General features: G+C 42.0%; 2 protein-coding genes across 3 annotated transcripts in view; one reads left to right on the forward strand and one right to left on the reverse strand.

Annotated features, from left to right (window-relative positions):
• The window catches only part of phyh (phytanoyl-CoA 2-hydroxylase), a 7,440-nt gene extending 5,523 nt beyond the window's left edge, over positions 1–1,917 (reverse strand). For both annotated transcript variants that reach the window (XR_013844713.1, XM_080022772.1), the window contains exons 1-2: positions 1,765–1,917; positions 934–989 (exon numbers count right to left, since the gene is read on the reverse strand). Coding sequence is in view for 1 of the 2 variants with exons in the window: in XM_080022772.1 (XP_079878898.1) it covers positions 934–989; positions 1,765–1,902 (194 nt within the window). In the remaining variant the exon portion in view is untranslated. The remainder of the gene's footprint in view (positions 1–933; positions 990–1,764) is intronic.
• Positions 1,918–5,646: 3,729 nt separating this feature from the next.
• cdk17 (cyclin dependent kinase 17) overlaps positions 5,647–12,500 on the forward strand; it is a 46,218-nt gene continuing 39,364 nt past the window's right edge. Inside the window, exon 1 of the mRNA XM_080022577.1 lies at positions 5,647–5,957. The gene's annotated coding sequence lies outside the window, so the exon portion shown is untranslated. The remainder of the gene's footprint in view (positions 5,958–12,500) is intronic.

A 12,500-nucleotide genomic window follows, 5' to 3' on the forward strand; every position in this document is an offset into this window, starting at 1 on the left:
ATATGATGACATTATATGAGATGAGATGACATGACATTATATGACATGAGATGAGATAAGATGACATTATATGAGATGAGTGAGATGAGATAAAATGAGATATGATTAGGTGAGATAAGATTAGGTGAGATAAGATGACATTATATGAGATAACATGACATTATATAAGATATTATGCAATATTATGAGATGTGATTAGAGGAGATGAGATATGATGACATGACATGCCATCATATGACATGAGATAAGATGAGATGAGATATGATGACATTATATGAGATGAGAAAATATATGAGATGAAATGACATTGTATGAGATATGATGACATGAGATAAAATGACATTATATGAGATTATATGAGATGAGAAAATATATGAGATGAAATGACATTGTATGAGATATGATGACATGAGATAAAATGACATTATATGAGATTATATGAGATGAGAAAATATATGAGATGAAATGACATTGTATGAGATATGATGACATGAGATAAAATGACATTATATGAGATTATATGAGATGAGAAAAGATGAGACGGCATTATATGAAATGAGACATGATGAGATTAGATGTGATGAGATGAGATAAGGTGACATGATATGAGATGACATGAGATGAGATAAAATGACATTATATGACATAACATGACATTTATCGAGATGTGATGAGATGAGATACAAGATGAGATAAGATGACTTATGAGATGAGATTCGGCGCCGCAGCAGCAAAGAACAGATTGAAATGAGATAAAGAACAAATAAAAATGGAGATAAAAGGTTAAAGTTCAAGCTGTTCGACTCATGTGCTCATTTCAGGGCAGGGGATCGATCGATGACACAACACCTGTGTTGTTGTTTTCTAAGCAGGTAAAAAGCACCTGGATGATTCAAAACAACCAATAAAGCACATCAGGCCGTGGGATCTCACCTGAGTGTCTGCGGGTGGAGGTGGGCCACATTTTGGGTGGAGGTTGGAGAGGCTTGCTGTGGGAATCAAGTTAAGGCTGAGACGCTGTAGTAACTCTGGTTGCTAACTTAAATACACACATAGAAATACACTGCATACATATATCAAGTATATATATCAAGTATATATATATATATATATGGGGATGGTGGCTCAGGAGGTAGAGCTGGTGGTCTAGTCATGTAAAGGTTGCTGGTTGGATCCCAGGCTCCTCCTGCTAGCATGCTGTAGTGTCCTTGAGCAAGACAATTAACCCCTCATTGCTCCTGATGGCTGCGTCCATCGGTGTTTGAACAATTGTAAGTCGCTTTGGATAAAAGCGTCTGATCAATGACTAAATGTAATATATCAAGTATATATATACTTGATATATATACTTGATATATATACTTGATATATATACTTGATGTATATACTTGATGTATATACTTGATGTATATACTTGATATATATACTTGATGTATATACTTGATATATATACTTGATGTATATACTTGATGTATATACTTGATGTATATACTTGATATATATACTTGATATATATACTTGATATATATACTTGATATATATACTTGATATATATACTTGATGTATATACTTGATATATATACTTGATGTATATACTTGATATATATACTTGATATATATATAAATAAAAGACCGCTGGTAGGGGCGCGGACCCCGGATTGGGAACCCGTTATGTCGGCAATAGGTCAACACGCGCACGAAGAACCGTCGGGAAGTGGTCATGAAGTTTAAAGACGTTAAACACGGTCGAGGGAGGAAGGATACGAGCGCAGCGGAGGACCGCTCCAGGTGCCCGAGCAGCGCCGCCAGCCTCCCCGCCGCTCGTCCGCCCGTCGCCGCTCGTCCGCCCGTCGCCGCTCGTCCGGCCGTCGCCGCTCGTCCGGCCGCCAACGCCCGCGACATCTTGTCTGTGCGGTGCTCCGCTAAGCCCCGCCCATAGCCCCGCCCCTCCGACGAATGGAACACGAGGCTTGGACGAAGCGTGGGAGCCGCGTTTTAAAGGCGCACGATGCGACGGACACTGTGTAGTAGTAGTAGTAGTAGTAGTAGTAGTAGTAGTAGAAGAAGTAGTAGTAGTAGTAGTAGTAGTAGTAGAAGTAGTAGTAGTAGAAGTAGTAGTAGTAGAAGTAGTAGTAGTAGTAGTAGTAGTAGTAGTAGTAGTAGAAGTAGTAGTAGTAGTAGTAGTAGTAGTAGTAGTAGTAGAAGTAGTAGTAGTAGTAGTAGTAGTAGTAGTAGAAGAAGTAGTAGTAGTAGTAGTAGTAGTAGTAGTAGTAGTAGTAGTAGTAGTAGAAGTAGTAGTAGTAGAAGAAGTAGTAGTAGTAGTAGTAGTAGTAGTAGTAGTAGTAGTAGTAGAAGAAGTAGTAGTAGTAGTAGTAGTAGTAGTAGTAGTAGTAGTAGTAGTAGAAGAAGTAGTAGTAGTAGTAGTAGTAGTAGTAGTAGTAGTAGTAGTAGAAGTAGTAGTAGTAGAAGAAGTAGTAGTAGTAGTAGTAGTAGTAGTAGTAGTAGTAGTAGTAGTAGAAGAAGTAGTAGTAGTAGTAGTAGTAGTAGTAGTAGTAGAAGAAGTAGTAGTAGTAGTAGTAGTAGTAGTAGTAGTAGAAGTAGTAGTAGTAGTAGTAGTAGTAGTAGAAGTAGTAGTAGTAGTAGTAGTAGTAGTAGTAGAAGTAGTAGTAGTAGTAGTAGTAGAAGTAGTAGTAGTAGTAGTAGTAGTAGTAGTAGTAGTAGTAGAAGTAGTAGTAGTAGTAGTAGTAGTAGAAGTAGTAGTAGTAGTAGTAGTAGTAGTAGAAGTAGTAGTAGTAGAAGTAGTAGTAGTAGTAGTAGTAGTAGTAGAAGTAGTAGTAGTAGTAGTAGTAGTAGTAGTAGAAGAAGTAGTAGTAGTAGTAGTAGTAGTAGAAGAAGTAGTAGTAGTAGAAGAAGTAGTAGTAGTAGTAGTAGTAGAAGTAGTAGTAGAAGAAGTAGTAGTAGTAGTAGTAGTAGTAGTAGTAGTAGTAGTAGTAGTAGAAGTAGTAGTAGTAGTAGAAGTAGTAGTAGTAGTAGTAGTAGTAGTAGTAGAAGTAGTAGTAGTAGTAGTAGTAGTAGTAGTAGTAGAAGAAGTAGTAGTAGTAGTAGTAGTAGTAGTAGTAGAAGAAGTAGTAGTAGTAGTAGTAGTAGTAGAAGTAGTAGTAGTAGTAGTAGAAGAAGTAGTAGTAGTAGTAGTAGTAGTAGTAGTAGTAGTAGTAGAAGAAGTAGTAGTAGTAGTAGTAGTAGTAGTAGTAGTAGTAGAAGTAGTAGTAGTAGTAGTAGAAGTAGTAGTAGTAGTAGTAGTAGTAGTAGTAGTAGTAGAAGTAGTAGTAGTAGAAGTAGTAGTAGTAGTAGTAGTAGTAGTAGTAGTAGAAGAAGTAGTAGTAGAAGAAGTAGTAGTAGTAGTAGTAGTAGTAGAAGTAGTAGTAGTAGTAGAAGAAGTAGTAGTAGTAGTAGTAGTAGTAGTAGTAGTAGTAGAAGTAGTAGTAGTAGTAGTAGTAGTAGTAGTAGTAGAAGAAGTAGTAGTAGTAGTAGTAGTAGTAGTAGTAGAAGAAGTAGTAGTAGTAGTAGTAGTAGTAGAAGTAGTAGTAGTAGTAGAAGAAGTAGTAGTAGTAGTAGTAGTAGTAGAAGTAGTAGTAGTAGAAGAAGTAGTAGTAGTAGTAGTAGTAGTAGAAGTAGTAGTAGTAGAAGAAGTAGTAGTAGTAGTAGTAGTAGTAGTAGTAGTAGTAGTAGTAGAAGTAGTAGTAGATTCAAGATTCAAGATTTTTATTTGTCACATACATATACATACTTCCATACATATATGCAGTGAAATGTAATGCAACGCACCCGGTGATAGCACACAATATGTCCTAGGAAAAAATAAAAATAAAATAAAATAAAAAGTAGAAAATTCCTTTCTAATAGACCGACTAACTGACTCCTAAAACGTAATACAGTAAGTGGAATACTTATAGAATAAGATAAAAATATATAGAATAAAATACAATAAAAAATAAATTGAAATAAAATGGAATAGGTTGAAGGAATATGGCTATGTATATACAGATATGTGCATTTAAAGTGGCATGTGAATTAAAGTGGCATGTGAATGTGAATAGTGTGAGGTAGTGTTTGGGATAATACAGCACAGTATACAACAGTACGGCGCAGCAATACGGCATCACCAACAACCCTGAACAGTGATACAGTATGCGGTACAGTATGCTACATACAGTACAGTAGGTAGTGGAGCCTAGTGCATGGCTCAGTTAGGACCCCTGGTGAGGTCAGCATTGACAGTTCTAATGGCTTGATGTAGAAACTCCGTCTCAGTCTCTCTGTTCTCGCTGTGTGACTGCGGAGGCGCTTGCCTGACCGCAGCAGCTGGAACAGTCCGTTGTTGGGGTGATGAGGATCCTTCATGATGCTACGGGCTCTGCTGCTACACCTCCTGGTGTATCTGCAAGGGGGGGAGGGTAGTTCCAGTGGTACGTTCAGCTGAACGCACCACCCTCTGCAGGGCCCGCCTGTCCTGGGCAGTACAGTTCCCAAAGCAGGCAGTGATGTTGCCTGTCAGGATGCTCTCCACTGCTCCAGAGTAGAAGGACTTGAGGATCCTCACCGAGAACATCGTGATAAAACAAGGAAAAAAATACTAAAGAGTAAGAAAGTAACCGGAGCGCCGGCGCAGGCGACCGCTAGGGGCGGCGCCACTATCGCACTTCTACACATAGTAGTAGTAGAAGAAGTAGTAGTAGTAGTAGTAGTAGTAGTAGAAGAAGTAGTAGTAGTAGTAGTAGTAGTAGAAGTAGTAGTAGTAGTAGAAGAAGTAGTAGTAGTACTAGTAGTAGTACACAACAACCTCAGACAGCTGCTTCTACAGTACATCTAAGCCCATAATATATACTGCACATAGAGTTCACAGTGTATATGTACATCTTCAGTAAAGCGATACCTGTAGTCATTTTATATGTATATATATATACAGTTCAAGATTCAAGAGTCAAGAGGTTTATTCGTTACATACATATACATACTTTCATACATATACATACTTTCATACATATACATACTTTCATACCTATACATACTTTCATACATATACATACTTTCATACCTATACATACTTTCATACATATACATACTTTCATACATATACATTCTTTCATACCTATACATACTTTCATACATATACATACTTTCATACATATACATACTTTCATACCTATATGCAGTGAAATGTCAATAGTATAGTATAGTATACCTATAGTTTATGTATAATTATATCTATAGTTTAATATATATATATATAGTATATCTATACCTATAGTAAATGTATATCTATAATATATGTATAGCTATATATATATCTATAGTGTATAGTATATGTAGAGTATGTAGTACATCTCTACGTATAGCATATGTATATGTATATCGATAGTATATCATTGATACACTCAGTGTTTAAGTACAAATAATTGAACATTCAATGAGAAGTAAAAACGTTCAAACGCTTCTGTCATAAAGATGTTTGTCCACTAGCAGTTTTCCACCAGCAGGGGGCGCTCCACGCCCCCTGCTGGTCTCCAGGTGCCTCCAGGTGCCTCCACGCGGGGGCGCTGTGCTCCGTCTCCCGCTCTGGAAGCTCCGGCGCGACCCCCTCCTCCTCTCGCTGTCAGCGCCCAGGCGGAGGCGTCAGAGTGCGGGCAGCCACAGCCCGCTGCGCCCTCCCTCCCCGGTGCTCCGCACACTGCTGGCTCCTCTCTGCGGAGGACGCTGCGCCGGCCGGGTGCCCTTTGGCGATCCCCGCGGGCTTTTACGTCGACATTTCGCGTTTCGCGGGAGGCGGAATATCGGCCTCCAGACCAGCGGGTCACGACTGGGAAGCAGCCCGGCGCAGAGGAGCTGTCTGGCGGAAGACGGGAGCATCCGGCCTCCGGGCTGTGGAGATCCGCTCCCACCGGCGCTCATCATTTGTGGTATTTAACGCGTTTTTACACCGAAATGTTTGTGTTTTTTTAGGTCGTTGTTCATCATATTTACGCATTAATTCACATCTCAAACTTTATTTGGTTTTTGCTCTTTTTGGGGCCATTTCATTTCATTTCATTTTCTATTTGTATTATTTGCTGTGACACCGCAGTGTCCCTGCGCTGATGAATCAAGTGTGTAATGGAATCTAATCAGATTAAATCACATTAAATCAGATTAAATCAGTTAAATCAGATTAAATCAGTTAAATCAGATTTAATTGACTGATTGTTTTTCCAAGATGTTTGTTTATGTGACGCTGAGATGCGTTCAAGTCCGTGGGTTTTTATCACTTTGCGTCACGTTTTACAACCGTGTTTGAGTGTCGTCACACGACATGTTATGCGATACCACTGTATCGTCATAAAGTTAATGTTGTGTTTAAATCGGCATCAACGGTCAAGTGATGCAAAGCACAAGATCTAGCCTCACAAGTCACAACATATCGTACCGTATATGAAGAATCAAGAGGGCTTCTGCTGGGATGGAAACATCGGGGACAGTTGAGTTTTGTGTTGAAGGAGCTTGACAGTAAAGTGGCGCAAACACCAAACCCCGACGAGGGTCACAAGAGCAATTCTATTGATACAATATCAATATCAATATTCACAAATACTTCAATAATCCCAGGGGGAAATTACTATAATATAGCTCATTTGGTTATGATAACGTAGTGATATCGTTAAATATAGTTGCTTGTATTGTAGTAAATCATATATTATTAAATCATATTAAATAAATCATATTAGCATATCATCATATCTGGTATTATGATATGATATTATGATATAATATGTTATGATATTATATGATATAGTTTATGATGTGATTTGATATATTATATGGTATAATATGTTTAATGATAAGTTATGTTATGATATATGATATCATATTATATATGATATAATACAACGTGGTATGTGTTATATTATGATTTATGATATGTGTTGTATTATATTTGCAAAATTGTGGCCTTTAAGTTGTGACAAACCACGGTATTGATCCATCAACCATTCATCCTCGATGCACTGGAACTGATCCGTTGTTGTATTGATGGCTTATTGATTGTTGTTAGTGCCGGTGGAGTGGACGCTCTGATTATTCACTTTACTTTGCTTTGGCTTCAACTGGACCTGCCGCACGCCTTCCCAGAGTGCCTTGCTGTCCCTGATTTGGGGCGAGATAGAGTGTGTGTGTGTGTGTGTGTGTGTGTGTGTGTGTGTGTGTGTGTGTGTGTGTATGTGTATGTGTATGTGTGTGTGTGTGTGTGTGTGTGTACGTGTGTGTGTGTGTTTGCGTGTGTGTGTGTTTGCGTGTGCGTGTGTGTTTGCGTGTGCGTGTGCGTGTGTGTGTGTGTTTGCGTGTGCGTGTGTGTGTGTGTATGTGTGTGTGTGTGTGTGTGTGTGTGTGTGTTTGCGCGTGTGTGTGTGTGTTGTGGCAGTTACTTGGCTCCATCTTCTTGCGGCTCCATTGACCCACATTGGGACGACCATAGGACAAGCTAATTATACCGACTCAAGCCCCAATTTCTCTCGCTCTCTCGTCTCCGCTGTAACGGCCTCATCATAACTTTTATATTGATCCCTGGACATTAGAAGACCTAGTACAGGAACCTGAGAGCTGTGTGTGTGTGTATGTGTGTGTGTCTATGTCCTATATATCTATTCTTATTGCGGCAGTCCGTATGTGTTATTAATAATAATAATAATAATAATAATAATAATAATAAATATAGCTGCAGGGAGCAATACACAAGGTCCAGTTTAGTCGTGTTGGGTAAGTATTACAGTTTTCCGGGCCCTGTGAAACCATTTTCCGAGTTGACGTTGAACGCCGCAGTGTTTTTTTTTCCACTGGTTTCATGAGGCTTTTCAAGTTTTTCTGGGATTTGTTTGCCCTTTTCCTGAACAGGAGTGTGACTGAGCTGCCAGGACGGATGCTCTGTCCACTCCACACCTGGTGGGGTGCAAACCTGGCGTGACGGAGGTTCTCTCCGAGCCGGCCCTGTCCACTGCCAGGTCGGGGGGGGGGGGGGGGGGAGACGCTGGTTTTTGTGACGCAGATTTAATGTTTTGGAAATAAAGTCTATGAATAAATACATGTTTACTTTAAACGAACTACCTTACTTTCACCTTACCAATCAAGCGTCACTTACGTCTCTGAATGTTCCTCTTGTGTGGTTTAGTCTTAATGTCGCTCAGGAACGGTGTTTTAACAACCACCGCCCGGATCAGGCAGTGACACTGGAGAAAAGGTCGGTTCCTCCGCCGGTTGGGGAACTTCCTGCAGTGCGGAACCGGCCTTTTGACGAGGGAAATGAGCGTTCGATTCCGAACTTTGAAGTCACAAGCGGGTTCGCGATTCTCCCCGTATTGTTGTGGGTGACATTGTCTGACGTGGATGTTGATCGTCGAGACCAAATAAATGTGATCCCTCGTGTGATGTCATCTGAAAATACACTAAGACGACCCGAGCCGGAGCCGGAGCCTGAGCCTGAGCCTGAGCCTGAGCCTGAGCCTGAGCCTGAGCCTGAGCCTGAGCCTGAGCCTGAGCCTGAGCCTGAGCCTGAGCCTGAGCCTGAGCCTGAGCCTGAGCCTGAGCCTGAGCCTGAGCCTGAGCCTGAGCCTGAGCCGGAGCCGGAGCCGGAGCCGGAGCCGGAGCCGGAGCCGGAGCCGGAGCCGGAGCCGGAGCCGGAGCCGGAGCCGGAGCCGGAGCCGGAGCCGGAGCCGGAGCCGGAGCCGGAGCCGGAGCCGGAGCCGGAGCTCGAGCACGTACTGTGGTTGCCGTGTTCCAGATGCTTTTAGCCTCAAAAACCCCAAGAATCTTGAATATCTCGAATATCTTTCCTGATAATTTGACGGTCATTTTGGGGGGGCTGACTAGGGTGTTTTAGGGCGGGGCCATAAAACAATATTGATCATTTTCACGATAAAATCTTCCACGATCTCCATGAGAAATCGATGAGATTTATTTATGGCATTTTTTTTTTTACGCTATCCAGTGGCAGTAACTCTGTCTCAATGTCCACTGCTTTATCATCCCTCCACCAGTCACTACCAGTTCCACCCCGGTACACAGTACCTGTACTGTCCAGTACCAGTCCAGTACCCAGTACCACTCCAGTACCGTCAATACCCAGTACCAGTCCAGTCCAGTACCCAGTAGTAGTCCAGTCCAGTACCAGTCAAGCCCATTAGCCAGTATCAGTACTGCCCAGTACCAGTCCAGTACCCAGTACCTTGCCGTAACAGTCCAGTACTGTCCAGTACCAGGATAAAGTACTGGAAGAGATGACGACATTTGAGATAAGAGTGAATCTGAAAGCCTGATGATTCAGAACCACTTTCAGTCTGTCCACTGTGTGTGTGTGTGTGTGTGTGTGTGTGTGTGTGTGTGTGTGTGTGTGTGTGTGTGTGTGTGTGTGTGTGTGTGTGTGTGTGTGTGTGTGTGTGTGTGTGTGTGTGTGTGTGTGTGTGTGTGTGTGTGTGGACCAGTCTGTCACTGGGTGTAGTTTGTGAGTTCTGCCCCCTGCTGGTCATTCTCAAATGAGTGCTGACCCTCAGACACAAGCTGTCAATCATAAAAGACTAGTTGCACTGTTGTCTAACTAGAGAAGAGACAGTGAATCACATCAAGGTTTTATTTTGAATAAATAATGACTCATACAGTTTGTCCCTGCCCGGGTGGAGGTTCAAACTATGGGATGTCTTTGATTTCTGTGTGAAACTTGAACCTTGTGAAGTCTGACCCGTCATGGACGGCTTTTATAAATAAACTGAACTCCACTTAAAACTATCGTAAAAAATCGGATGTTTTCCACCCCCCCGAGACAAAATGGAAAAATATTCAGGTGATAAAACACGATGGCGGTATGAATGCCAGCAGTGTTTTACTCCCATGATGCTTTGCAGCGGCTCTGACAGGCCTTCGTGATCATCCGCCTCCCAAACACTGTTGCCATTGACAACGCAGCCAGAAGCTACTGTCTGTTCTGTTCTCTCTCTCTTCTGTTACTTGTGTTCCTCTCTCTCCCTCTCCCTCTCTGTATATAGATCTCTCTGCTTTATGTAACTCCCAACTTGTGAAGTGGTTCATTGATCTTCAGAGATTTGGGAAAAGTGCTGGACGATGGCTGCAAAATCAAATATTGCGATATTTTCTCCAATGGCTATAGAATCATTTCACAATATTTCGGGAATGATTATAGGTGCATAGTCACAAATTAATTGAAATAGTAATTATGGCTGTGCCTGACTCAGAATGTTGTCAGTCTAATCGGATTTGGCTGTTCAATACGAAGATTAGACTATTGGGCAGCATCACTTCCGAAACAAGTAACAGTTTTCCGAGCTCCGGTGAACGCAGCATTGCTTCCGAAAAAAATTACAGTTTTCCGAGTTCCTGTGAACGCAGCATGGCTTCCTGCCTTGGCATGCTTTAAACCGGAGAGCCGTGTCCCCGTCTTCTAACATAATGTCAGAGTCCGTGATTCCCCTTATTTATCGTTCTTCGTTGAAATGTTATCTGTTATCCGCGTTTTTGGAAGCTCTTTCTCTTTTCTACTGTTATTGTAAAGCACAAAAACAAACAACAACAACAAAAACGACTGTTCGAAGAATCTCTGACGGGTTCCCGACTGATGATTCGACTCATCCACTTTCAGGGGGCAGCCCAAATATGAATATTAATATTAGTATTCATCTGTTGTCTGAAATATTTTAGTGATGCACGTCAGATGTTATACTGAAGAGTTAGCTCGTCTAACGATGTATAAATGTCAGTGTACTGTATAGATATCGTATCATATCGTATCGTGAGCCGTCTCCTCGATATCTGATTGGATACAATAGTGACCCTTGTATTGAAATCAAACAGTAAACACTGACATTTCTCATGTCTACTCTGGTTGTAAGCGTGAGAAAGGTATCGTAATAGTATCATATCGTGCGTCATCCCATGGATATCAGAGTGAATGGATAACATGACAAGGTATCGTGATCCGTCTGGTATCGATGTGGAATAGTATCGTGACTCATCTCATGGATATGTGGTTGAATCGATATTGAATAGGATCGTGAACCTTTGTATCAAAACAAACCAAATGGTGAAATCAATTCTAACACCCACCCAAGAATGCTATCACCGGAAAGGTGTCGTGATAATATCGTTCCGATGTAGAAATGTATCGTGAGTCATCTCCTGGATATCCCAGTGAATTGATATCATGGGAAAGGCATCGTGATAGTATCATATCGTCACAGTATCGTATTATGTTAGTATCGTATTGTGATGGTATCGTATTGTGTAAGTATCGTATTGTGTAAGTATCGTATTGTCATAGTATCGTAATGTGTAAGTATCGTATTGTGATAGTATCGTATTGTGTAAGTATCGTATTGTGTAAGTATCGTATTGTGATAGTATCGTATCGTGATAGTATCGTATCGTGATAGTATCGTATCGTGATAGTATCGTACTGTGATAGTATCGTACTGTGAACCATTTCATCAATATGGGAGTGCATCAGTCATGGGAAAATTATTGTGTTAGTATTGTTTTGTGATCGTATTGTGAATTGTATTGTGACCCATCTCATCGATATCGTGGGAAATGTAGATAAGGAAGATTGTGGAGGTGTGATGTGGTCCTGGTGGAGGTTTGATTCGGTCCTGGTGGAGGTGTGATGTGGTCCTGGTGGAGGTGTGATGTGGTCCTGGTGGAGGTGTGATGTGGTCCTGGTGGAGGTGTGATGCGGTCCTGGTGGAGGTTTGATGTGGTCCTGGTGGAGGTGTGATGTGGTCCTGGTGGAGGTGTGATGCGGTCCTGGTGGAGGTTTGATGTGGTCCTGGTGGAGGTTTGATGTGGTCCTGGAGGGGGTGTGATGTGGTCCTGGTGGAGGTGTGATGTGGTCCTGGTGGAGGTGTGATGCGGTCCTGGTGGAGGTTTGATGTGGTCCTGGTGGAGGTTTGATGTGGTCCTGGAGGGGGTGTGATGTGGTCCTGGTGGAGGTTTGATGTGGTCCTGGAGTGTGATGTGATCCTGGTGGAGGTTTGATGTGGTCCTGGTGGAGGTGTGATGTGCTCCTGGTGGAGGTGTGATGTGATCCTGGTGGAGGTTTGATGCAGTCCTGGTGGAGTTCTGTAGAGCGGAAGTCAAAGCTCCTCAAAGTCCCTGGAAGCGTCCCGAGGCCAGTTCCTGTGCTGTGGATGTTTTTTAGGTTAAGCAGTAATCATGTGTTTTTTTTAGGGCCCTGCTAATTCTAGTTCTTCATAATGAGTATAATTAGCGTAGCCTGGGTGTAGGGAGCGAGCGCACGCACACACACACAGATCTCTGTGATGGAGCAGGGCGGTGTCAGAGCGTCACTCTTCACCTCCTTCTGAACGACGTTTCTTCCCTTCTGCCAAGCTCAACCAGCACCACCCGCACCCCATCAAAACAACAACAAAACCTGCATTTTCAGATGCCGAACTTTAACCTACCCCACCTAC

The sequence above is a fragment of the Zeus faber genome (assembly GCF_960531495.2).
Source record: "Zeus faber genome assembly, chromosome: 21".
Lineage (NCBI taxonomy): Eukaryota > Metazoa > Chordata > Actinopteri > Zeiformes > Zeidae > Zeus > Zeus faber.